Source organism: Cyprinodon tularosa, unplaced genomic scaffold (genome assembly GCF_016077235.1).
Source record: "Cyprinodon tularosa strain WSP-4 unplaced genomic scaffold, ASM1607723v1 ctg558, whole genome shotgun sequence".
Lineage (NCBI taxonomy): Eukaryota > Metazoa > Chordata > Actinopteri > Cyprinodontiformes > Cyprinodontidae > Cyprinodon > Cyprinodon tularosa.
In genome coordinates this window covers 354,410-382,033 of record NW_024039294.1, presented here as the reverse complement: position 1 = coordinate 382,033, position 27,624 = coordinate 354,410, and the positions used below count along the sequence as shown (strand labels likewise).

General features: G+C 38.9%; 1 protein-coding gene across 2 annotated transcripts in view; it reads left to right on the top strand.

Annotated features, from left to right (window-relative positions):
- Window positions 1–2,578: 2,578 nt before the first annotated feature.
- The window catches only part of LOC119796728 (putative uncharacterized protein MYH16), a 101,202-nt gene continuing 76,156 nt past the window's right edge, over window positions 2,579–27,624 (top strand). The window contains exon 1 of one of the 2 annotated variants that reach the window (XM_038305409.1): window positions 2,579–2,772. In XM_038305409.1, the coding sequence (XP_038161337.1) occupies window positions 2,689–2,772 (84 nt within the window). In that variant the 5' untranslated portion in view covers window positions 2,579–2,688. Of the gene's footprint in view, window positions 2,773–22,865; window positions 23,082–27,624 lie in introns of those variants that run through there. The other variant, XM_038305406.1, reaches the window with a different exon arrangement.

Genomic DNA, 27,624 nt, shown 5'->3' with positions numbered 1-27,624 from the left:
AAGGTAAGTCTAAATGATTGGAGGATTGAACCTCTGCGGTGCTCTCAATTCACTTTCAACCTTTAACATGTTTTCTTAAATTACTGTCTGGTATTCAACTATAGCAATTTTTCTGTTAACTCTGACCAGTTGTTTCTGCATAGAAAACGCATCACTACAGCTTCATGTGTCCCCTACGTGTGTCTAACCATGAGTTGTCCTGTAAACAGGATTTTTCCACCTGAACTAAGGATATCTACACCTTCCTCATAGCTACGGGTCACTTGGCTTAGATTTTGGTGGACATACAGGTTTTTATTAATTAGACTTTTTACAATCCTAACATGAAATACATCAAAGCTGAAAGTTTTGGGACCAGACGTGACCCTTTCAATGCACAGTTTGTCCCACCTCATTATCCAATTAGTCAGAAGAAAATAGAGACATCTGACATGAACTGACATACAGCACATTTCTATTAGGCAAGACCTCTGCATAATGGGACTTGTGCACTTCTGCATTAGCCTCTGTGATCTGATCCCTTCCGAAAATAAGCCTGTAAAAGTTTCCACTGTCAGCCTCATTAACAGCTTTAGTATACTCTTGCTTTCCTACAAGATGAAACAAGATCAATAACCCCCTCGTCTCTTTTTAATCTTTTCCAAGGCAAACACACCACTGTGCAGGATTTTTTCCCCGCCTGCAGCCAGAGGATGCCACAGATCTTTAGTGACTAGATGACTGACAGCTGTATTGGCACATCAAGCTAGACAAGCATGGAAATTAGACTCTATGGGAGGGATTAAACCCTCTCTATTTGCAGGATCTACTAAATCCCTTTAAATAAAAATTGCACACAGAGTTGAATGAACATTCTTTCTTTAATTTAAAAAAAAAGATGGATGGAAACTTCTTAAAAGGTTAATAAAGTGCAGTAAAAAGTACTTGCCCTCTACAAATTTCCTTAGTTTCAAATGACTTAGACAGAATTCTTTTTTCTTTCGTTAAGTAAAACTCTGTAGACTATATCATTTTTTAAAGTGCAGCCTTAAAAAAAAAAAAACAACAAAAAAAACACTGTGGTAAAAAAAAAAAAATGATGTAATCATATGACTGTATAATTACAGTTCCAACATTCAGGGGGGGGGGGGGTTCACTTCATTTTGCTGTTGAAAAAAAAAACAAAAAACTGGAGCCATATGAAAATATAAGTGCTTGCTTTTCTAATCCCAAGTTCTCAAGATTAGCCACAACTTTTCATTAATTTTTTTACGAGCTATAACGAGGGCCTAATTACCCTTACACCTGTAGATTAATTCAGTCATCATTTAATCATATGAAACGAACCTGTCGGTAGATTTAAATATAACTAGATTTTAATATATGATAAAGCAACATAATGTTCCAAACTGGAGAAACTGAAGAACAGATAAGAAACAATGTGGTGACAATGATCAGCCTGAGTAGGGTTACAAAACCTTAGGTACGTTCATATCAGATGCAAAATTCACAGCTGCAGCAAAGGAATTCAATGTTATCTCTGTGTGCTCTGGAGCCGCCCCCTGGGTATGGCGGGATTTTTGTGAATTCTGCGAAATTTGATCACTGCCATATCTGCTAATTAATTAGAGCCAAATTCTCAGAAATTGAAACATCTGATGTTTTGTTTGCATTCATGTTGCAAAAGGGACTAGTTCTGGCTGTGACCTGCAATGAAGGAGGCAGTGGAGACAAGTGTTTTTTAATGAAAATGGAAGCTAGAGAAAATAATATTGACAAAGGATGAAGCGGGCTGTTTCTGTGGGCTGCTCAGTGGGGCGTGGGCAGTTCGATTCCTGTCCCGGGGTCTTTCTGTATGGAGTTTTCATGTCCTCCCTGAGCATGTGTGGGTTTTCTCCGGGTACTCCGGCTTCCTCCCACAGTACAAAAACATGGTTAATTGGACATTTCGAACATACACTGTAAAAACGACCTGAAAATGAGTAAACATTTTCTAAATTAAGTGTATTTCGCCTTAATTTGAGCAGCTAAATAAGAAGATCTGCCAATGGAATGAGCATTTTTACTTTTAAAATAAATGAAAAATAAAATAGTTAGATGTTATGCACTTAAAATAAGAGACTGCAGTTGTTTTTTCTTAGTTTTAATGTAAATTGCCTTATTCCATTGGCAATGAGTCTCACTTACCTGCTTAATTTAAAAAAAATGCTGTTATTTTAAAAAAAAAATTGACTTTCTTTGATTAATTTTTTTGCAGTGTACTGTGGAGGATTAATTCTGCCCATAATATAATGTGTTGTTCTTTGCAATCAGAGAGAAGATAAGATGGCAAACATTGTGTTTCGGTTTTCTCCGGAGTGAAAAAGAAACATGTTGCGGTGAAAGTCTAACAATCTGTCTCCCTGTGTTTCCCTGCTGTCACAAGGTGGTTTGGCTTTAGGCAGGGTGGAGGGATGTGCCTGTGCGTGTGTGCTTGTGTGTCTCTGTGTGGATGTGGGGGGGGGGGGGTGACACCTCCCTCCATCCTCCATTCGTTCCACACACCCTCCCTCCTGCTCCTCTCAGGGTCAGGTAACAGGCACGGCGCACTCCCTCACACACTCCCACTGCTGAGAGCAATCCTCCAAGGAGCACACACACGTGCATGCTTCACTCCTTCCCCGGATCCCGGTCAGGCCAAAACAGCATGGGAGGCTACGAGCCGTGAGGATGGAAAAGAGAGTGTGTGTGATCCAGACTGACTTCCACCAGTACAGGGCCAAAGTTGGCCTCCACGGCAGACCCCTGGCGCATGTAAGGAACCTGCTATTAGTCCTCTGACAGCTAGTGTTTTGGGCTTTCGTCTTCTTGTAATCTTCTTGATCTATTCATCTCCTTTTTTTGCTCACCCTTTTTAATTTTCACCTCTGTCAGAGTTTGTTTTCACTGAGCTTCTAAGCCTGTTTGACGGCTCTTCCACTCAAGAGGCCCACACCATTGCAGCACAGGGTCTACTTAATCAGCAGTGGGCATTTCACTTATTGTGTAAGCCCCCATGTAGATCATTTTATATTGCCAGTTTGTAAAAATGATCCTGAAGTCTTTTCTCATTCCGTTTCTCTCTGTCTCTGTCTCTTACACACACACAGCACCTAGGAATGCAAACATGAGGAATCTTGAATGCATTTCCTTTAAAGTATAATTAGTTAAAAAGCAGAACTTGAACCTGGAACTGACTGTTGGTTGAATCTTCAACAGACTTCACAGAAAGTAAAAAAGAAACATTTCCTGGCACTTGGCTAATGGACAAACATTTCAAAGAGTCTATTTCGATATTGGGTTATATGTTTTTTTTACATTATTGAACAAAAGTGACTTTCCAAATAAGGTTGTCGTCTGTTGTTCCAGATTTAGCTCAGACTGCTTTTATTCTTTATACAGCCAATGTAATATGTGTCAGTAATGCTGTTTGATAACACTTTGACATATACCGGTGAAGATACTGTGAACCTGTTTGCTCCCATATAGCTGTAAATACGCCTCTCTTAAAATGGAACTAAGATATTAGCTTCCACCTGATTCCTGCTTTAATGTTTTCTGAAAAACAAGATTCTTCTCTAACAACTAATTAAGAGCGATAAACAAAGATATGTATAAAGAGTAGAGGCCTCATGGGCTGCTATAGCCTATTGGCGCTGTAGAGCCGTGGGGCCGCCATCTTGGAAAGGTCACCTGTTCAACTCCTGTAATTCTCTCTGACTGGCACAATGATGTTATAAGCACATTTAATCAATTGTAGCTCCATGAAAACTGAACTTTTCATGCTTTTTTTTACTAAAAACCTTCTAAATACAGCTATCATATTTATGTGTATAAAGATGGTTCAGCGTATTTTGATAATCTGAATGAAATAAAAAGTAAAAACACTCTGACAAGATGTGTTGAAGAATTTGGCAAAAGTCTATAACACCTTTAAATATCTTTTTATTTAATAATTTCAATCTATACTCATTTATGTCTAAATACTTATTTATATCTAGTAACACATACATGTACTTCAAATTATAAAAATATATTACAGGGATATATAATATGGTTATAGTGACTGAGTATATCTATCTGTTGGTCCGTTCACCCCTCTTTATTATACACTCACAAACATATACATAGATATATAGTCATACATATTACATAGTTATCTTTCAAGAGACATCTGCTCCAAGTCATATTTACAGAGTACAGAGTAAGTTTGACATGAGTTAAGACTCCTAAACAAGGATTGTTAAGCTGGGTTTTTTTTTTTCTTATGATGCATTTCTACAGGTGAAGAGACATACATTTGGTGCAGCATTATCCAGACAAATGCAAAGTCTCTGTTAGCCTTTACAGCAGTTTGAACACCTGCACCAGATATAATGTATCATATAATATAACTAACTGGTGGACATACTGTATTATTCTAATCAAAATACCAACAATAAGATCCTCATTATACTTTTAAGTAATCCTCTAAGCCAGAGGTCTTCAACAGGGGGTCCGCGACCCCTAGGGGTTCCGCAGGGGTACTGCATGGGAGTTGCAAAGTTTTTGGTTGATTAAACTTGCTATTCTTTCCACTAATTGAAATGTCTTTAAATACACATTAACATGAATTCACACACTGTAGTAAACAGATAAATGGAGGCAGAAGATGTCTTTCAGTCATCAATGCACACATTCAGCGACACACAGGAGCTCTTTCAAGCTGGGCACCGTTTCATTTACAACACCTGTCCCATTAACCAGGAATTAGAATTACTTGAATAATCCAAGGGAGAAATTACTTTCATTACATGTGTAATAGAGTGACTGTCAGACCAGTTTGATATAACACAAAGCATATATATAATTAGGGAGTCCATGCTCCATCTCGTCATCAGTTTGGGGGTCCTTGGTCTGGAAAACATTGAAGACCCCTGCTCTAAGCTCTAATTTAATTAGCCTGTTGATTTGAACAAAAATGTGTGGCACAGTACTGAGGCATATTCTGCTGTTTTGGTTCTGCCTACTAGGGCGACTGCTCCAAGATGGTGGCAATATTTAAGGCACTGCAGCAACCGTTGCATGTTCTAGTATTTATTTTGTCTATGGTGATAGTATCTTGGCTCACTGTGTGCTCAGCATAGTCAGTAAAGTCAGTAACATTTCTCTTGCAATTGACACCAGCAAGATGTTACAGCAGACCACAGCTAACAGCTAAAGAGAAAAACATTATTATACCTTTCAGCTTAATGAGGTTTGTTTTCTTGTGATCATTTATATTTGCATGTATCTGTTGAGGTCCCACTGCACTTCCAATCGCATTCAAGTCTTGACCTTCAGGGTACAACTGCATCTTCATGTTTTGTTTAGATCTGCTGCAGTAGATGATTACCCTGTTATGCTGTCGTTAAGTCCTCATCATATTTGCCTCTAACATGTTTGTGTAAAGAGGAGTTGTAAGGTGCTCACCAACCTGCGATGGTTTTTTATCAGATACTGAAATGCTGTTATACTTTTGGCACATGGACCTCTGGTAGTGTGAGAGGGAGCACTGAATTTTTTCAACTTTCCTCTGAGTACTATGTTGCATATCCTTTGCTAGAGTTTGCCGGAAGACTGCATCGGGGAAGTTTGGCAATGTAAGGGATTTTGATTTGGGAGTATTCCTCATTATCATAGAAAAAATTATTTATTTTTATTTTTGATTAAGCCCTTGTGAACCCCTCACAGCTTGATGGTCAGAAGTGTGTTTGTTATTGAAGCTCCTGTCCCTCTTTAATCCCTTAGCAATTGTGTCGTTTTATTTGTTTGGTTTTTCTTGTTACAAAAATCATAATGTAAAATATGTCTCATATTTCCATGAGGTTAAATGTCTAATTGAGGTTATCTCAAAAACATTTAGAATGATGTCTCAGTAAATTCAATCTTGCAATCAAAATATTTTTCTTTTAATGATTACAGTAACCCCCTGAGAAACTTATATCCTTATATAAAGGTGACATCATATAACAGAATCAATTAATTCATTAATTAAATATTAAACACAACTTATATCTCTAGCTAGTTTTTAAACCACATGTGTAGAAAAAGCATTTTTGTTTGACTGATGCTTAAAATCAGAGAGAAGAATGAAAAACCTTTTATTATTTGCACCGCGGTAGATGGAAATGTTTTGTTTCATTGGATCTTTGGGTTTTACAGACCATGGGCCTGAATTCTATTAATTATTTTTAAGCAAACTCCAGCATTGTTTTAAAAATCAGTCACTGCCACGTGCAAATTCATACAGTATACATTTGTGGTAAACTCTTCCATATGCAAAAAGGGCTTTTAATGATCATACCTGTGCTTCTTATTCTCCACCTATCACGCTGAAAAAATCTAAATCTAGATAAGTAATGTTTCTTGCATTTTAAGTGCATTTTTTCTTGAATTGAGAAGCTAAAAGAGAGTTTTTGCCAATGGAACAAAAAAATTTCCCTTTAAAATAAGAAAACACAAGTGCATTGTCTTATTTCAAGTGCATTTTATCTAAATATCCTATTTTAAGAGTAAAAATACTCATTAGTTTGGCAATCATCTAATTAACTACTCAAAATAAGGGTAAATACAATTAATTTAAGAAATTTCTACTTAATATCTAGATTTTTTTTCCAGTGCAGACTTTCCCCTTAGACATTTACCTGCTCCAGCCTCTCGGGGGGGAAATCAAGGCATTTGCAGGCGAGAAAATCATTCCAGCGTGTCCTGGGCCCCTCATGGACCATTTCCCTGTGGGAGGTGCCTGGAACACCTCCCATAGGAGTCATTTTGAATTCAAATCTCTGTTTATAAAGATTTAGGGGCATAACTAAGGCATCGGGGACGTTAGAGAGAATGCTAACAGAAACAGGGAATGGGTTAGACAGATAAAAGTCCTTAATTACAATGCTCTCCAAGGGGCATTCTGCATTAAACTTGGCTATGGTGATGAAGATCATCAGTCACTCAGGTCATAGTGATTCCAAAATAAGTAAAAAATAATCCTTGGAAACAAACAACCTGGAAACAAAGTCCAGTGGATTGTTTTTTTAACATTTTTGGAATTAAGTTTGGATGTTTTCTGTGTAGGTGCATGTGTTCTCCCTGGGTATTCTAGTTTCCTCTCATCATCCCAAAAATGTCTACAAGCCAGTTGGTCTTTAAGAAGTTGTGTTTTGCTCTTTAATTGACTGGCAACCCTTTCCAGGCTGTATGCCACCCTCTCAACCAATGTTCCCTGCAGCAGCCCTCGCAGTGACCCAGTAAGGATAAGCTGGTGTAGATGATCAATAATTGTTTCACTATCTACTGGCAATATTGTAGAGCTATTTACAGTGTTTCGAAAATATACTCTACAGTTTCACATTTCAAACAATAATATAAGATAATAATATATAATAATTCTTTGTTCATGAAAAAATGACATTAAAAACTATTTTCTAACTTTAAAAAAATAAGGAAATAGTTAAAACAAGTATTAAAACAGGAAATTATATGGTTAGTCGACACAACTCTTAGACAACAGTTGTAATAACTTGGTTATTTGAATGCCGCCGCATCTGTAGCTCCCAGCCTCATTGACCAGCATTTCTAATTGTATTTTACTTGCGTCTTATTCGCTTTGGTATACAATATTTTCATGCATGTTTTCACACATTTTTTAGTTCATTTTGCACATCCACTGAGTGTTGCTGACTCACTCGGCTCCATTGCTTTTCCCTTAAAAAAATAAAAAAGTGTCTATTGCTTTTCCTTGCTTATTTATTGTTCCCGTGTGTAATTTCGAACATCTGGTCACATGGTCATGTTAAGGTTGATGTACATTAAAGTGTTTTCTTTTCCAACAAACAAAGCAGAAACTACAATAAGTTTTAAAGCTGAGAACTCCATTGATGATCCAGGTTTCATGACCATAGTTGAGGGTGAAAATGTAGACAGTCTTGTAAATAGAGAGCTTTGCCTTTAAGTGCAGCTCTCTCTTCTTAGGACAGACTGGTGCAGCATCCATATCATAGCAGCAGCCATACTGATCCGTCTATCAAACTCCCACTATCCCTCCTTCACTCGTAAACAGGACCCCAAGATAATTTAAATCTTCCACTTGAGGCCGAAATGCTCCCGCAACCGGAAATACAGAAATAATCGCTGAGTCTGAACCGGGTATCAGACCGACATTCACTCAGGTTGATCAGTTCACAAAAAAAAACAAAAGTGGGACAACTAGGATGCTGATGAGAAGCAATTACTTTTTTCCTTTTGGTTTCTTTTGTAACTTACAATGCTGCTTAACATTGCGCTCCCCTCTTATCAAAATTGAAAATCACTTTGGCAAACTTCACAAAACAGCTCTCTGAGAATAACCTGTGAGTGTCGTTAACCATTCCTCAGTCTTTGTTATGGCTGCGTTTTCTTTTCTTTAAATGCATCAAATTTTGTCATAAAATCCTTTACCTGCTTTATTTAAGAGCATCATGCGCAGCTTGGTCATTGTGCGCAGCATGACGTTGCAACAATGACACAGCTCTATGACAGTTTCCCAAAAAGTTTAAATGCAATCCACCAATTCAATTGTCAGAAATAGCGTTAAGTTAAAGGCTTTATAACCAGAACCAGAAGAATGGTTGTCATTTGGGTTCTTTGTTAGCCTGCAATACCCGATACCTGTCTATGTCTCTGAAAGGGGGGTCGTTAGAGGGGATTGTTGGCCTGGCTGAACAGGTGAGGTGTCCTGTTCTCCTGTAAGGGGGTGAGGGTTTCTCTGTGACAATGACTGTTGCTCAGCCTATTTAGGAAAAGCATCTGTAAATATATTTATTTGGACTTTTCTTCTAATTAGACCCAGTCAAGCACCGGACATTAGTTCCATTTGTGGGACAGCATGACAGAAGTGAAAAATCTGCTAATTTTCCGCACAAACTGTGACATCTGGACATCTTTAATGCATACCTTTTATGTTATCCCTCTATATACTAATGCACAACATGAGCACATCTTAATGTTCATGCACAGCTGGATCAAAAAAGAGGAAAGTTCTCTCCTCTCTATTGGTCAACTAGGCCCAATAGAAAACCCACCCACAGGTGTTCCTCTAAATTGCACAGATTAGCAGAATTCTGTTCCTAAAGTTGTAGCGAAAATATATTTTAATTTCAAATCATTCTGGCTTAAACATGTATATAAATGTACTCTTTATCAGGCGATATTGTCCTGAAATTTAGAAAATATTTATAAAAAAACAAAAAATCCTGTCTTATAGTCTGTTTTTTCTTTTCATTATCTTATGCAGGCCAGTTAGCTATACCTCAGCCTGTACACCTAAATTGGGCCAATCATATATTAACGATCATCTGTCAATCAAATTTTTTCGGTCATAGCATCTTCATTCATATGCTGCTAATATACGCAGCAGTTGAAATAAGAATCATTTACTTTACCATTGAGTTCCGTCCCAGTTTTCACGGGGATGGACGTCTGTGTCTTCAGCAGGAGTAGAGCTAACAGAACTGGCAGCGTTGCGAGGCAAGGGCTCAAACATGTACGGCTGCAAGCAAACATCTTCCCCGCTCTCTAAACAAAAAATGTATGATGGAGGAGACTCATCCATGACCTCCGACACAAAACTCTCCTCCTCTTGCATCTTTTGGTTAGCAAGATGCTTCCGACAAATCGGCCACAACCAAACTTGCGAACCTTTAGCCACAACAATCCCACCCTCTTGATAAATGACTAATCACATTCACTTTATTCACTCGTATAAAGTCGTGCACCACTCGGGAGAATTCAGAAATGCAACGGTTGGAACAGCCGCTTCCCTACGACTTTAAGATAACAGTCTGTTCTTCTCTGCTAAAGTCTTTCTTGTCTTTCATGTATCTGAGTTGCAGTCCGTCTTGGTTATTTCACTCAGGTTCCACAGCCTAATAATGATTAGCAACAAACAGAACAAAAATCTTGTGTTTTCGAATGTCAATAGCTACCTGCTCAGAATAATTACTACCAACAATGCTGTCGCTTATATGATTTATAAGCTGATTGTAATGTACCTGACCTGAAGTCAGTTGACCATGTGAGTTTAAGTGAACGGTGAGGTGCTATGGTGATCAAAGGCTGCTTGTGCTTTGCTCTGTGACCTGGATCCAGAGTTCAGCCAGAGGCCAGGCTTCACCCTGCGCTCCAGTCATACAAGAACAGTTTTTTACCTAAACAAACTCAGAATAAAAGAACAGAAAGCACTAAAGTAAGTGAGGTGAAGCAAAGAGAATGTGCGCTGTGGCTCATATGGGACATCCAGAATCAGGTGTTATTAAACCCATCTGGAGAGCTGAAAAATCTGCCACTTCAGGTGCAATTATTTAAATCCATGCATTGATAGAAAGGAAAAGTGAGAGCAGCTGTTGAAGCCTCACTCATGTTCACTATTTACAGACATAGATTTGTAACTCTTGATTCTTTCATAGTATACTTTAGGTACATTTTTACAGCTTATATAAAACGACTCAGGTGAAACTTTAATTAAACTTTATCAGATACTGTTAGGGTCGCCCTGCTCTCACCTGTTTTAACACTGACTGGCAGATGTTTTAGCAACTGCCTGCAACTTAATTTTTCCACTTCTAAAAGCCTGAAGGAGAGAAAACCCCTTGCAAATGACAAAAGTCATAAATCTACTGTACATCATTGTACTTTGCAGATGTTCAAAATGAATTCTGAAACAGTACATACCTACAGGGTGTTTCAGATTCAATAAGCAAATCATTAGAGGCAGTTTCCTTATTTTAAGAGCTGTTGAAATTGTGTATATGGTTTGCTTCGCCTTATAAAAACAAATAGTTTTAATCCTCAAGGTGTCTTGGAGCTAGGTTACGTTAAACAATTATAGTTAGGTTGAATGTCACCGAATATATAATGAAGATTTGATGTTATTGGGGTTTATGCCTAATAATGATGTATAAATGATCTATATGAGATGCAGAATTCTTATGGAAATTGATCTATGTACTACAGTGGCCCTGAAGTGCAAACTGCAACTACAAATCTAAAAGCGCAACTACATTAAGGAAATCGCAACTATATAAAGCAAAGCGCAACTACATTAAGGAAATTGCAACTACATAAAGCAAAGCGCAACTACATTAAGGAAATCGCAACTAAATAAAGCAAAGCGCAACTACATCAAGAAAAACAAAACTACATAAAGCAAAGCGCAACTACATTAAGAAAAACAAAACTACATAAAGCAAAGCGCAACTACATTAAGGAAATCGCAACTACATAAAGCAAAGCGCAACTACATCAAGAAAAACAAAACTACATAAAGCAAAGCGCAACTACATCAAGAAAAACAAAACTACATAAAGCAAAGCGCAACTACATTAAGGAAATCGCAACTACATAAAGCAAAGCGCAACTACATCAAGAAAAACAAAACTACATAAAGCAAAGTGCAACTACATTAAGAAAAACAAAACTACGTAAAGCAAAGCGCAACTACATTAAGAAAAACAAAACTACATAAAGCACTTCAGGGCCACGGTAATGTACAGTCATAAAACAAATTATTAGATCACTCTTTTGCTCTTTGTATTGTATTTTTAAGGAAATATATCTTGTAATTTGCCATTACTAAATACGAAAAGCACATTTTCATAATCAAGTAAAAGAATATATGCCAAGCATTAATCTTGATGGTGTTTACCATGAAATTATGCCAAAGACACTCTAAAGTTTTTAATGTTAAACATAATAATTAGTGCTACAAACTACGCCACACAGTGGCATAGTTTGTAGCACTGTTGACTTGCAGGATAAAGGATCTGGGTTCTGAGCTCTTTCTGCACAGAGTTTGCATTTTCTCTCCAGTCCAAAAACATGACTGGTAGGTTGATTGGCTTCTCTAAATCGACTGTGAATTTGTGTGTCCTGTGTCTCTGTGACAGACTAGTGATCTGTCCAGGGTATACCCCGCCTCTTTCTCGTTAACTTCCAGAGATAGTCACTGGCCGCCCCGCTACCCTGACGGAATAAGCAAGAGAAGATAGATGGATACATGGAACTTAAAATGGGCTTAACTCTCGATCGGAATACCTCAAATTGGACCTACTACGTTTCAAGCTCCTATCCCTTCACCAACATAATCCAGGGTAGAAAAGAGCTCCATAAGCAGCAAAAGCACAAATGAATGATGTTGGTCAAATTGGGATAACAGCCTTCTGGAAAAGAATGGCAAAAAAAAAAGAAAAGTTGTACAAAGGTAGCAAATTGATCAAAAAATCTGAAACATATGAAAGTGGGAATATTTGGACATGCTACACACAGTACAAGTCAGGAAATAATGTATTTTTGTTAAATTTCCATGAGGTGGGCTGTGGCTATATACTCTCTTTCCTGCAAGGAATTGTGGTGAACCAATTATAGATTCTAGTGCTGGCTAAAGATCTGAAGAGGTTCCTATGAGCATTAGCTCTAGGAAGCCTACTGCTTCCTTATCCTAGCTCCTCTCTAAATACCGGTACTGTTCAGACAGCACTTAATGTGGCGACGTTTGTTGTGACATAAGTTTTCTTACAGATTTGAGGTTTTTGGATCAAGCCTTAACATTCTTCAGCTTGGCTTTGACTTATAGACCATAGCGCAGATTTTAGTGTTTATGCAGAAGGTTGCCCCCTCTGGCAACAAGTTGACATTACACCAGACAGACCTGCGTAATGTCTTGAGGAAAGAAGGTTTTAAGTATTATGGGAACATTTAGGGAATGTATAGTGGGGGAGAATCAAGAAAGTAGGTTCAGTGAGGTGAATGAGAGTGCGCAGATCACCAGGCTTGCACACCCAGAGAACAAATTCTGAATAACTCTCTCATAATGGAGCCTATAGAGGAAACTATAAAGAGAAAATAGTTTTACATATAGGGCAATTCCAATGGAATATATGGGAATATTTTGGAAAAAAATGGCATAGACATTCACATTTAAACCTGCACAATGCCCCCTTTTTTTGTTAGAAAAAATGGCCCGTGAGCATCTTTTTTGCCAAAAATTAGGCTCTGAACATATGTACACACCTTTTTTTCTAATTGTCTTTTAACAAACAAATGTTTTATGTTTTAGAGTGAACCCCATAGACACTATTGAAATGGTTGTTCTCCTAGACTGAGAAAGTATGGAAATCCTCCAAGCTTCAAGTCCATACAAGAAAATTTTGCTCATAGGAAACACATACATTGAAAAAAAAATGTTGGGGTTTAACAGAATAGTTAAAATGGATGTTTTCCGCAACATCTATTTTAAGAAATTGATCCCTGTAAATATTCTGAAGGAGAACGATTGAAGGCTCACATTTATCTTTATCCTCCTTTGGGTTTCTTTTGCCTTCCTTTGGCATCAGCCTGGAGATTAATGTTGAGTATGTCTGGTAGTCCGCCTCTGACAGCTAAATGCATTGCATGTTCAAACTGACTACAGGTAAAGGAAGTTCAAGTGTGTCAGGTGGCTAATCCTTATAACACCCTTGGACTTAATCTTATTTAGACAACACAGCAATTACTGAAGCACACTTGAGAAAGATGATACTGTGTCTCCCTGTCTGCCAGTTTGACAGATATATTGGTTGTCAGGTCTCCGAAGTGGAACACTGACAGCTCTTTTCTAGATCCCATAACTCAAGCTTAACAGGTTTTCATATGCCTCCACTTTGTTTTCTCTTTAACATGTTCCTTAAAAATTAGACAGTCCAGTTTTTGCTTTAGGTGCTGTGTTAAAACTACATGTAGATGCTTGTTAGTACTTTAAACATGAAATGCAAAAGGAAGCGGTTTGTCTCAAAAGAAGGTGTTCGGGTCTAGGCAACCCGCTGCCATAAATAACAAGAATGAAAGATTGCACTATGAAGCAATGGTGCGGTATGTGGAGCTCTGTCCGTGATTGCTTTATTTAATCCAGCTTGATCACCATAAAAACTCTTATTTCACAGCATGCAGTTGGGGAGTTTGAGATGTAAGCAAGGTATACAGGAAGACACATTAACCAAGATGTGTACGGAGAAAATTTTAACACCTATGGACACTTAGACAGTATATTTTTTCCATATATTTGTCCCAAAGAATAATTTTCTTCTCTTTTTCTAATCTTATAAACACACATACCAAGTATATTTAAAAGGGGAACTAATTATTGGTTAATTTTATTATGTTCATTTTTAATCAGATTTCTTAAAGAACCATCCTAAGCATAACCAACAGAAAAAATTGCTACTTCACATTATACAGTTTGATATAAATGTATGAATAATGCAATTCATCTTAAATTTAGATGTGTTTAATAGTATAAGATGATTCTGCAACCATCATAAAGCTAATAAAAGGTGTTGCAGAGCTACTTTTCTATTATCCTGAAGTACATGTCTATGTTGAAATGCTGTCTAGCTATTATATTTTATAAACAAGACCAATATGCAGATATGATATAGTACTAAGCTGCAATATTTCTGATAAAATCCTCCACCTAATCAGTTTAGTTGTCAGGGTTCTGCCCTTTATTTAAGTTTATTTTTAGTTGCAAAGTATTTTTTTTTTTGTCTTTGTAGTTGTTTTCTGTCAGTGTTGTGTTTTTGTGTTACTCTCTGTTGGCCCCTTGTGACAGTTTTCTTTCCCTTTCTAGTTACTTCTTTCCACACCTGCTCCATATCATCTCATTAGCCCATTCTTTGTTCTGTCCCCCATGTATACATTACATCTGCAGTTCCTCATTGCTAGTATGTTCATCCCCAGTGTCTCCTTGTTTTGGATCCTAAGTTCCTTGTCTATTCTGTCTGGATTTAAGCAGTTGTTGCCACTAATTCCATTAAATCTGTAAACTCATTTCTGCCTCCTCATCTCTGTATTTGGGTCCTCAAAAACCTCCACCATACCTTGACATTAATAGCTAGACTGTGTTTTCTTCAGAAAGAAATGATACTTTGGTGCTGGTTGTATAAAAATGTGTTGCTGGTATCTGCAGTTCCTACAGGTGAGGTTATTGAAGGTTCCCAAACTTTTCTTGCTGGGCCCCACTTTGCTCTTAGAAGGATGTTTGCTCAGCCTCTCAACTTTCTTCAAAAGTTAAACAAGAAAAGTAGACTGTGGTAAATTAAAAAGTGTTCAGAAATAAACAGGGATTCACAGTGACTTAGACCAACTTTATTGTAATTTTGTATACACAGTGTGTATACTACGACGGAGTATTAGGGCCACACATGAAGAGAAAAAATATTTTTGCCATGACGAGATTAAACTCGACATGTCGACTTTAAACTCGCCCTGTCGACTTTAAACTCGCCATTTCGAGAATAAAGTTGAAATGACTGACATGTTCTCAAATTCAGAACTGCGAGCCTGGGTAAGCATAGGGAAAGACGTTACGTTATTATTGGTAGGCCACCGCTTTCTGTGATGATTATACAGTTGCAGCACGTCAAAGACTACCTTCACTCTTAAAACGCAGACTGCAGCTGTGGAGCACGGTTGCTCTTTTCTCCAAACTTCGGAATGTCGAGATTGAAGTCGCCACGATATATCAACTTTATTCTCGAAATGGCGAGTTTAAAGTCGACAGGGCGAGTTTAAAGTCGACACGTAGAGATTAAACTCAACATGACATTTCAACTTTATTCTCGAAATGTTGAGTTTAATGTCGACATGTCGACTTTAAAGTCGACATGTCGAGTTTAATCTCGTCATGGCAAAAATATTTTTTCTCTTCATGTGTGGCCCTAATACTCCGTCGTAGTATACAAAACGAAATTTCAATGCATAAAAAATATACAAAAATAATTCAATAAATATGGTACAAAATGCAGTAGAAACACTGAGTAGAATTCTATTTAAAGGGATTTTAAAAATTGACATCCAGTGCAAATATAATAATTACAGTGTGATGCAGAGTCTCAATTTGTGAGATGATTAGATTTTCAACAGTTCAACTGTCTTATGGCAGTGGGGATAAAGCTGGTTGCAGAACCTGCTGGACCTGCATCGAATGCTTTGAAACCTCTTCCTATAGGGCAGGAGGGAGAACAGTCCATGGTGGTAGTGTGAGGGGTCGCTGATGATGTTACAGGTTTGGGACACGAATCACTGGGATGTAATGTCTTTTTTGGAGGGAAGAGGAGCCCCGATGATCCTCTCTGCTGTTCTCACCACTCGTCTCACCTTCTTCCAGTCTGAGGCGCTGCAGCCACACAGTGAGACAGCTGGTTAGAACACTCTCTATGGTGCTTCTGTAGAAGGTGGGGAGGGTGGGTGGGGGTAGGTGGGCTCTCCTTATCCTCCACAGGAAATAGAAGCACTTCTGTGCCCTTTTGACCAGTGAGGTGGTGTTTACAGTCCAGGTGAGGGTGTCTGTGTTGTGCACTCCAGAAATTTGGTGCTTTTGACCACTTTTACAGCTGAGCTATTGATGAGCAGAGGAGTGTGGTTAGGCTGGTTCATCTTGAAGTCGAAGATGATCTCCTTCATCTTCTCCAAGTTCAGGATCAGCCTGTTATCTCTTTACCAGTCCACCAGCTGCTCCACCTCCTCTCTGTAGTTCTGGTCGTTGTCGTCACTGATGAGGCCCACCACCGTAGTGTCCTATGCAAACTTCACAATGTGATTGGTGGTGAACCTGGGGATGCAGTCCTGTTTCATCAGAATGACCAGCAGTGTGCTCAGAACACAGCCTTAAAGTGAGTCTGTGCTTAGGGTGATGACATCAGAGGTTTTCTGTCCAACCCAGACTGACTGAGGTCTGTTAGTGAGAATGTCTAGCATCCAATTGCAAAGGGGTGTGTTGAAGCCCAGATGTTCCAGTTTTCCTATCAGATGCTGTGGGATGATGGTTTTGAAAGCTGAACTGAATTCCAGGATCAGCATCCACACATGGGTGTTGTTCTCCTCCAAGTGTGCTAAACTCATGTGAAGCGCGGGGGAGAAGAACTTCATCGTGATGGGAGTCAGGCTGGTAGTCATTGAATAAGGTGACCTGAGGCTTCTTTCGGACTGTAATGATGGTGGCAGACTTAAAGCATGCTGGGACTATGGCTTGGACCAGCAAGGTTTTAAAAATGTCTGTGAGGACACCAGCCAGCTGACCTGCACACTCCTTGAACATCCGCCCTGGTGTGTTATCGGGGCCTGGTGCCTTCGTCGGGTTCACTCTAATCAGAGTCTTCCAGACGTTGGCTGTGTCAAGGCAGAGTGCCTCTTCTCCCTGATGGGGAACAGCTGTCACTACTGGGCTGCTGTTTAGTGCCTCAAACCTTCCAAAGAAGTTGTTTAGTCCATAGAGGAAGTCAGCATCAGCTACACCCACCGGGGGGGGTTAGGGTGTTTGTGTGGTAGTCTGTAATTGCTCGTATGTCTTGCCACATCCTCCTGGTGTTGCTGGCATCATGAAAGAGATCCTGAATTTTCTGGTTGTGGTGCTGCTTCACTGAGCTGATGGCACGGTTCAAGTTGGCTCGTGCTGTCCTCACTGCCTCTCTGTCACCAGACTTGAAGGCTGAGTTCCAGGCTTTTAGCGATTTCTGAACCTCCCCAGTCATCCAGGGTCATTGGGTGGCCTGGGCAATAATTTTCTTTGTGGTGCTGACGTCCTAAATGCATTGGTTGATGTAGGCTGACACAGTCGTGGAATACGCATCAATAATGATCTTGTTGTCATTGTAGCTGCAGCTTTGAACATGTCTAGTCAGAGCATTGAAAACAGACCTTGAGTGCCTATGTTGCCCACTCAGTCCACACCCTGACCTGCTTCACTATTGGTTTAGCTGTGATACGCTGCTTCCGGTATGCAGGTATTAGCATGACAGATAGGGGGGTCTGACAAGCCGAGGTTGGGGTGAAGATGCACCTAACATTAAAGATACATCTTTAATGTTAGAATAAACCAGGTCTAGAGCATTCTGCTGCAAAGTCCAAATGTTGTTAAAAATTAGGTCTTCAAATTAGCCTGGTTAAAATCCCCAGCAATGATGAAAATGTCCAGATTGAATGTCAGAGATAGCCTGGTAGAGAACATTCATGGCCTCTTTTTTATTAGCACTGGGGGGCACATATACAGCAGTGATGCTAACAACAGTGAACTCTAGGCAGATAGAAGGGTCTGCAATTAACAGTCAAAAATTTGATGTCTGGAGAGCAGAAGCTGGCAACCGATCTACCTTTTTTACTCCAGTTGTTGTTGATGTAGATGCACAACCCCCGGTGCGGTATAATATAAGCCCCTCCAAGCTAACGGCAGTATCCGGTGTTGACGAGTTAAGCCATGACTTGGTCAGGATGATGGAGTTACTAATTTCCTTCATTGGCAGAGTTCAAGTTGAAGATGATCCATTTTGTTGTCCAGTGAGCGGACATTGGAGAGCAGGATTAAAGGGAGCCACAGTTTATGGGGATTTGTTTTTAGCGTAGCTGTTAGCTCGCCACTGCAGCCCTACTTTCGTAGCCTTGCACAACACTTCTATTTGCTCTTTCTCCAGCATGGTCTGGTCCCTGGGTCCACTGCACTGTGCACGTCTGCCAGAAGCACTCTGAAGCTTTTTAAGCAGTCAAGAGTGGCTGTATTTACAAGCCCAGAAAAGACACTTGATGACCGTAGTTTCAGCAGGCGCTGGCGGTCATAGATACAGGATCGATGCACAGTTAGCACTGCGTGCTAGGCATCATATCTTGAAGTGCTGATGCAGAGGATGTTCTAGCACCACTACGGAGTTAGTAACGCTGTTGTCTGCAGCCAGAAGGTACTGGGTTAATTCTCGGCCCAGGGTCTGCATGGCATCTCTAAATTGTCCTTAGCAGTGATGGTTGTGTGGCTCTGTGTTGCCCTACGATGTTCTGGCAACCTCTCCAGGGTGCGCACCACCTTTGGCCTTAGGCTGCTGGCACCAACCCCACCACGACAATGACAGATACATTTGAGGAAGATGGATGGAAAATAACAAACAAAACTTCCACCATTAAAGCATTGCTATTTTACATGAAAAAAACGATTGTACTGTGACAAAACATTTCTATTATTACAATTAAAAAGGTTACCTTTCATATTACTTTTATTTATTCAATTAATTTGTTTGATTATGTCAATTAATCTGGATCATTATGTCTTGCTTTTGTCTGTTTGGACAGGGTATTTTAATTTCTCCAATGCTTTTTTCCCTGCTTATCCCTGTTTAATAATTTCTCCCTCTGCCCAAGCTTTCAGTTAATTAGTAGATTCTGTTTACCTGCGCTTCAACACGCTGCAGTTAATATTCACCAGCTTCTCTGGTTGTCTCCTCTCTCCCTGCCCAAGTTCTGTTTTTTGCAAATCTTTCTTTTTTTTCTTTCATGCCATCCTCACAGCATGCTGCATCAGTCCTATAAAAATCAAGAACTTATGAAAGTTCTCCTCTGCTACCACTAAGACTGTTGACCTAAAAGCCACCAAAATCCTGTACTCCATTGACAGATTTATCATAATTTATCAGATTCATCATGTTTTCTATTTACCTTAGACTTTAGACCCGTTGTAGCTCTGTTCCAGTGGCTTGTCAGAAAACCAGTAAAAACATTGGGGTCAGTCTCCAGATTAAATAATACCAATACTAGCCATTATCACTGTGTCAGCTTTCTCAAGAATGGCTGTATTAACTGAGAGGTAGATTATTATGGTGTGACTGTTTCACAACATAATGGATTTTTAGGTCAAGGTTGGACAAATTGGATTTTACCGATGAGAACTTCAACTTCTGGGGATTTTTCTTTATTTTGTCTTACTACAAGATTTCCAATGTTTGCTACAAACAGAATTTGGATGTAAAAGAATTTTACTGTTAATATACGACCAGCAGACATCTAATCCAATTTCAAATACATGTTTTATTCATTTATACATGTCTTCAAAAGTTCAAAAGTTAAGATTTCAGATCAGTTGTTTTCTCATGTTTCAATTTAGGTTACCTTCCATCTGTAATTACATTCATACTGGCATCTGCCTTTAAAGGTTTAAAATAGCCTTGCTGAACTTATCTTTAATCTTTTGCTTTGAAAAACAAACTAAGGTGAAACTAAGTTCTGCTCTGACAGCTTGCCACCAGATTTAAAGAGTAGAACATCAGAGAAACGGTATCAGGAATTCACAGACATCTGTTGAGAGTCAGAAGAAGTGATGCCTGTTGAAGAAGTATAGCTGATAAGGAAAAGGGTCACCACTGAAACAAATGGCAGCACACATAACAGCAACAACGATGTCATCTGACTGAACTTTACCTTTGAACCTTGGCCTCTGTACCATGTCGTGATTAGGTTTGGGTGAAGGAATGCTCACCCAAACTTGCCTGAGAGCTCAGCTGAGGTCACAAAGATAACTTGTACAAATGTAAAAAGTTGGGGTATTTATTCGAATAAGCTTATAAGTAGCAGGTAGATAGTAAAGTTTTAATATACATTACCAGCTCGTAATTAAGAAAATGTTTGCTCATTATAAAAAAAAAATACCAGAATGTGCTGGAAATGTAGTCAGCTTTACAAAAATGAAAGATGACAATAAACACAATATAATAAAAGATATAGTAGTAAAAAAAACTAAGAAGCAAAATTGAAACATTTGTTGAAATGTATGTTCAATTACTAATATCTTAAACCCTCTCTTATGAAAGATATCTCACATCTCTAATTGGTTATGTCTGATATTTATTTCTTGTATCTAAAAATAAGCAGATATTGTTGAAATGTGTTTAATAAATGATTCCTAATTGAACGGTTTATGAAGTAGGATTTTATAATCATTAATTAGATATATCTAGTGGAACTGACTAAATAAATTAAATTCCCCTAACTTGAAGCTGCTTTTATTTAGTGTGTAATCTTAGATTTCATTAATCTGGATTAAACTGAAATTAATTCGTTTTGACAGGTTTAAAGAGAAGTGAAGCAAGATTTAAAATGAAAATAAAATAATGATTTTATTATAATTTTTAGAAGAAATTGAAAATGTTGCTGTATGTTTTAAAATGTAATATAAAAGACAAAAGAAAAACTCAAAAATAAGACCAAAGCAACCTTTCTGAAAGTTTTTATTTTCTAATTAGAAAGATTATTGCAGGACAGCTTTAGTTTCCTCATGACCACTAGATATATTATCTGAAGGTAACTGTTACTTTTAACTGACAGCATGGATATTTAAAATTTTTTAGGGAAGGAATTATCAAAAATAATGTATTTTTGAGTAAGCATAAAAAGCCGTTTGTGGTTAAGATATATTGTATTATAATTAGTGTTACGCCGATGCAATTTTTTAGCCCCGATACTGATACCTGGCTGTGCAGTATTGGCCGATACCAATACCATCTGTTTGAAATTGATGTGTGTGTGTGTGTGTGTATATTTGAAGAACTGCATACTAATAGATGTAAAATAGCCCGTGGCTCGAACCGAGCCATGGACCCCGGTGACGGTATGGTTCCACCCGCCTGCCTTGCTGCGCTTTGGGGAAGCACGGGGCCACCAAGTTTGTGGTAAACTTGGAGATTTATTGCATGTTGCATATACAAGTAAATCTGTTTCACCTTTAAATCTGAACCCCTCCCTACTTCTCTATGTGCTTTGTTTAAAAAGATTTATGAAGCTATTTACTAATATAATCATGCCAGAAACAACATTTCAAATATATGCAGAAGCTCTGCAGTCTGATTCTGTCTGTAAAATTAAAAAACAAGTTAATTTTAACCTGTAATTGGCAGTCATGGTCTTAAGAGAAGCCAAGATTTTTTTAACTAGTAAAAAAACTACAAACTATGTTTTCTCAAGCTTCCTGCGTTATAATACCAACTTGTTTAAACTTACAATCTGTTCCCATTTTTAGCTGAAAAAGCTCTGTATGTCTACGAACAGATTTTTCGGTGGCATCTCTAATGAAACCCATCTACTTTTACTTAAACATCAAAGTAGCTGCCGGTTAGTATTCACTGAGTGCTGCTGTGTGTCTCTCTTCCAACCACGTAGCTACTCTCTAAGCAAGGAAATGTGACTGGAAATCAGATGTCTCAACACAACAGATCCAATTATGTTAGACCGAGATGCGGGAGACAGTAGGAAAAAAAAAAAACACTGACCCAAAACGCCCTGAACACAAATAGCTCCACCCAACCGCTGTTACCTCCAATGGTTCCCTGCCCCCGGGGTTCCCGGACCAGCCCCACAGCTGACGGCTCGGTTCGAATGCCTGGTGTGTTTCAATTACAGTGCAGCACGTAGAATCCTGGATGATTTTGGTATGAAAAATAGGACATGTCCAGGAAAAAGAGGACATCTGGTCAACCTACTTAAATGGTATCAGTGCCCTATTTGTTGGTACTCGACAATACCGATACCACCATTTTAGTGCTGGATCGGGGCCTCACCCGATACCGGTATTGGTCTTGATGCAACACTAATTATAATATATAATTTTGTGATCCACTGCTATATTTTGTATGCTTACCTGTGTAAAATTGGATTTGGTGTGAATATATACCAGTAAACCTGATAACCCAGTGATCTCCATTATAGGAATACACAAAAACTCACTGTTTCATTTTTCAGTGAATTTTTGTTCCCAAAGCACAAAGCTGTAAAAATGCAAATTTCCAAATATATATTTTTTTCATACTGTGGCTACGATCCAAAGTCGGTAGGAAGCCAGTCAATTAGGGAGCAACAAGATGTGGTCACACATATGTCTTTGTTTTTGTATTCATGCATACATGCGGATATGTTTTAGAGGGTAACATGAGCATAAGTGAATGTGAGAGAGACGGTGGTGGGGGTGGACCATCCAGAGAGTTTCAGTCAAGAGCAAGTTGACTGAGCTGGAGTACTAAGCCTTGCACAAAGTGTGTGTGAATTCATGCATGGCTCTTGGTGCTGTGGCGGGTCAGAGTTTTTTATCACTCCTACACGCTCACACAGACGGGGAAGAGATGAGGGAGAGAGAAGAGCTTAAACAAGCCAAAGAGCAGAGTGAGCTGCTCCTTTCCAGGGTCCATGAGCTCGAGGAGCAGAACAATCAGCTTAATAAGGAAAAGAATGAGGTGGTCACTAAATGCCAAGCTGTAAGTTTCAACTACATTGATGTTTTCTATTATCATGATATTTCTTTTCAAATGGGGATTTGCTTTCTTGATACTTTAGGGGAATTGCTTGCTTGGTGCTTTTCATTTATTATTTCTAAGTTTCTTCTTAATAAAGAATTTTAGGCATGCCCATAATACCAGCTATTACTGCATGACATTAAGAAGGTAATGATACCCTTAGAAAAGACAGACGTGGCTGTCATGGTAGTGGCAGTGGTTAAGAATGTTCTAATGCTGCGGTTTTTAACTGCTTATTTCACCATTTTCCATCATTTAATTGTGAAAGCAGGCACAGAAAATTGTTTTCTAATAGCAGGGCATTAAGACATCTTGCTATTTTTTATTTTTTTTACTTAAGCTTGGTTTGTGAAAGTTTTATCAGCTGTGAGGTGGAATATATGTACCTCAATTTTTAGAAAAATCTTTGCACAAATACTTAAATTGTAACTTGATTCCTCTGAAATTGTAGGAAGAGCTGCAGGCTATCTATTGATCTGCCCAAATCAATTTGTATTTAGTTATCGTCACAATGTAACATATTTTCGTGACAGTAGAGAGCACATCACAATTTTTTTTTTTTTTTTTTTTTTTTTTTTACATACAGGTGCTGGTCATAAAATTAGAATATCATGAAAAAGTAGATTGATTTCAGTAATTCCATTTAAAAAGTGAAACTTGTATATTATATTCATACATTACATACAAACTCATATATTTCAGATGTTTATTTTGTTTAATTTTGATGATTACAAATGACAACAAATGAAAATCTCAAATTCATCATATCAGAAAATTAGAATATTGTGAAAAGGTTCAAAATTGATGGCCCCTGGTGCCACACTCTAATCAGCTAATTAACTCAAACCACCTGCAAAAGCCTTTAAATGGTCTTTCAGTCTAGTTCTATAGGCTACACAATCATGGGGAAGACTGCTGACTTGACAGTTGTCCAAAAGACGACCATCGACACCTTGCACAAGGAGGGCAAGACACAAAAGGTCATCGCTAAAGAGGCTGGCTGTTCACAGAGCTCAGTGTCCAAGCACATTAATAGAGAGGCGAAGGGAAGGAAAAGATGTGGTCGAAAAAAGTGTACAAGCAAGAGAGATAACCGCACCCTGGAGAGGATTGTGAAACAAAACCCCTTCAAAAATGTGGGGGAGATTCACAAAGAGTGGACTGCAGCTGGAGTGAGTGCTTCAAGAACCACCACACACAGACGTATGAAAGACATGGGTTTCTGCTGTCGCATTCCTTGTGTCAAGCCACTCTTGAACCACAGACAGCGTCAGAAGCGTCTTGCCTGGGCTAAAGAGAAACAGGACTGGACTGCTGGTGAGTGGTCCAAAGTCATGTTCTCTGATGAAAGTAAATTTTGCATTTCCTTTGGAATTCAAGGTCCCAGAGTCTGGAGGAAAAGAAGAGAGGCACTTCATCCACGTTGCTTGAAGTCCAGTGTAAAGTTTCCACAGTCAGTGATGGTTTGGGGTGCCATGTCATCTGCTGGTGTTGGTCCATTGTGTTTTCTGAGGTCCAGGGTCAACGCAGCCACATACCAGGACGTTTTAGAGCACTTCATGCTTCCTGCAGCTGACCAACTTTTTGGAGATGCAGATTTCATTTTCCAACAGGACTTGGCACCTGCACACAGTGCCAAAGCTACCAGTACCTGGTTGAAGGACCATGGTATCCCTGTTCTTAATTGGCCAGCAAACTCTCCTGACCTTAACCCCATAGAAAATCTATGGGGTATTGTGAAGAAGAAGATGCAATACACCAGACCCAACAATTCAGAAGAGCTAAAAGCCACTATTAGAGCAACCTGGGCTATCATAACACCTGAGCAGTGCCACAGACTGATCGACTCCATGCCACGCCGCATTGCTGCAGTAATACAGGCCAAAGGAGGCCCAACTAAATACTGAGTGCTGTACATGCTCATACTTTTCATGTTCATACTTTTCAGTTGGCCAACATTTCTATAAATCCTTTGTTTTTATTGGTCTTCAGTAATATTCTAATTTTCTGATATGATGAATTTGAGATTTTCATTTGTTGTCATTTGTAATCATCAAAATTAAACAAAATAAACATCTGAAATATATGAGTTTGTATGTAATGTATGAATATAATATACAAGTTTCACTTTTTAAATGGAATTACTGAAATCAATCTACTTTTTCATGATATTCTAATTTTATGACCAGCACCTGTATATCTACAAATCGCCTCTGGAGTAGGGATGAAGAAGAATGTAAGCTGCTATTAATATTCATCTCATTTTGGGAAATTCTCACCTATTTTGCATACCCAAATGAAAAAGCAAATATCTTAGGAACTGTAACCCCAAATTACATGTGTGATACATTATTTGAAAGCGACCTTCTAGTTTCTGAATATATACATGAAAATTGGGTGAGTAAAACACAGCCCAAGCTGCATCAGTTCAAACATGACTCAATTTTTTTTTTTTTATTCTCGAAAATAATTGGTCTTTCTTGAACGGCAGTAATAAAGACATTCTTGCTTGTTGTGGCTGCTTTGCCGTGTTTACATTTTGATATGCTGCTATATATCTGTGTTAATTGTGCCTTGATGCTCGCTATGTCCCTAAAATGAACTTGGTGGTTGAATTGTGGAGAATCTAAAGCCCCATTTACACTACCCTTGAAAAACCGATCCATACCAAGACCGGTCCGAGCTCGGATCAGTTAACCAGGCCGAGCTCGGTTCTGACGACCGTTTACACATCACGCTATCTCGGTTCCTCGACCCCTCGCCTCCTAGTGATGATCTGTGGTATTACTGCCAGTATTAAAAGAGGAAAGCAAGCAGTTGGTGGCGGTAATGCACCAAAAGTTGTTTGCCAACCGCCATAAAACACAAGAAGAAAAAGACGAAGAAGGAGGGAATCAAGCAAATCAAAATGGCGTTGCCCGTCACATTCAGAAAGTTATGCTTGATTATTATTGCTGTACTTTGGTGTTATTATTAAATGCCATTATTTAAAATGCTGCGTGGAGAAGATTTCGATTGTTGTTTATAGTTGAAGAAGAAGTTGTTCTTCTTCTTCTGTCTCTGGAGGGGCATTACCGCCAACTACTGGAATGGAGTGTAAATCGTGTGCAGCCAGACAGAGATGACGCGTTCTGCTCATGCGCTCTTGTTAGCAGAGAACCGAGCCAGGGAAAAACCAAGCCTAGCTCACCTCTGGAACTGGTCTGCAGTTAGCTCGGTTCGGTTGTGTCTAGCTCAGTTCAGTTAAGTTTGCTTTCCATTTACACAGGATAAGTTATCTCAATTACTGAGCTTGGACCGGTCTCGGCACGGTTTTTCAAGGGTAGTATAATATATTGGTAAACATGTTACTGGTGTAGTTTTCATGCATTCTCAGTTATTATTTAAAATTGCTTTAAAATGGTGGGTGGGTTTTGAGAGGTTAGTTTTTGGACTCACAGCAGTAACAGCTTCTACTGATAGGGCTTTGTCAGATCTTTGTTTCGCAGGAGTTGAACCCAGTCTCTTCATTGGTTCAGCAACTTAAATGAGGCAAATAAATGGCAAAATGTGTGAATTTGGGACATTTGTTTGCAACTTTGCCTGCTGCTAGCATGCTCTTATTCTTTCATTTTCAACTTTGACTTCCCCCTCTGGCGGTTAGGGAAAGTCCACAGAAAAGCCACACCTTCTTATAAGCCACATGATTCAAAGCGTGGGAGAAAAGTAACAGCTTATAGTCTAGAAAATACGGTAGTCACTGGAGGATTTTGCAGCCTCTACTGTTAGTGTCACGTAAAACAGATTTAAAAAAACAACAACAATTTGAAGTGCAGAATCCAAGGGAGCACACCCTGCATAGCAGCTGTTTTCTTAGGTAACATACAAGAGCCCTTCTTGGGAGAGGCCATGCTAAGCAGAGACTCCAAATAAACATTAAGTAATATTATCTGTCTAAATAGTCTATTTCATGAAAGGAAATTTGATTTGTGCGAATCTGATTGAAGTCAATGATTCCCAATAACTGACTGTTCTAAACATATGTTTGCCACATCATAAAGACAGGAATGGATGGTAGTGCCGGTGCGCATCTAGTAGTCTTTTTCAACCATAAAACTCAATCTTTTCAATATATTTAAACATAAATACTGCTCTCCGCATCATCATCTGTCATGGTTGTTGTTTTTCTTGCCGCTTCTGCATAGCAAGATGCAGAATAGTGACCTATGTCGGTAATTAATGGCGTTCAGGTCGGATGGATGCGAACTGGCCGTTCAGACACAGGTCGCATTTGAATAGATCAGATTCGTATCGGATTCAGGACCACATAGCCAAGTGGCCTGGGTCGCATTGGAAAAAATCAGATCTGTGTTGTTCAGAAAGCAATGAAAAGATCAGATCCAGGTCGCATGTGGGCAAAAAAATCGGATTTGGGTCACTTCAGGCTGCTGTGTGAATGTAGCCTTGGAGTGCTTTAAATCAGTCACTACTCGATCCAGACCGGAAGTACGATCCATACAGTACC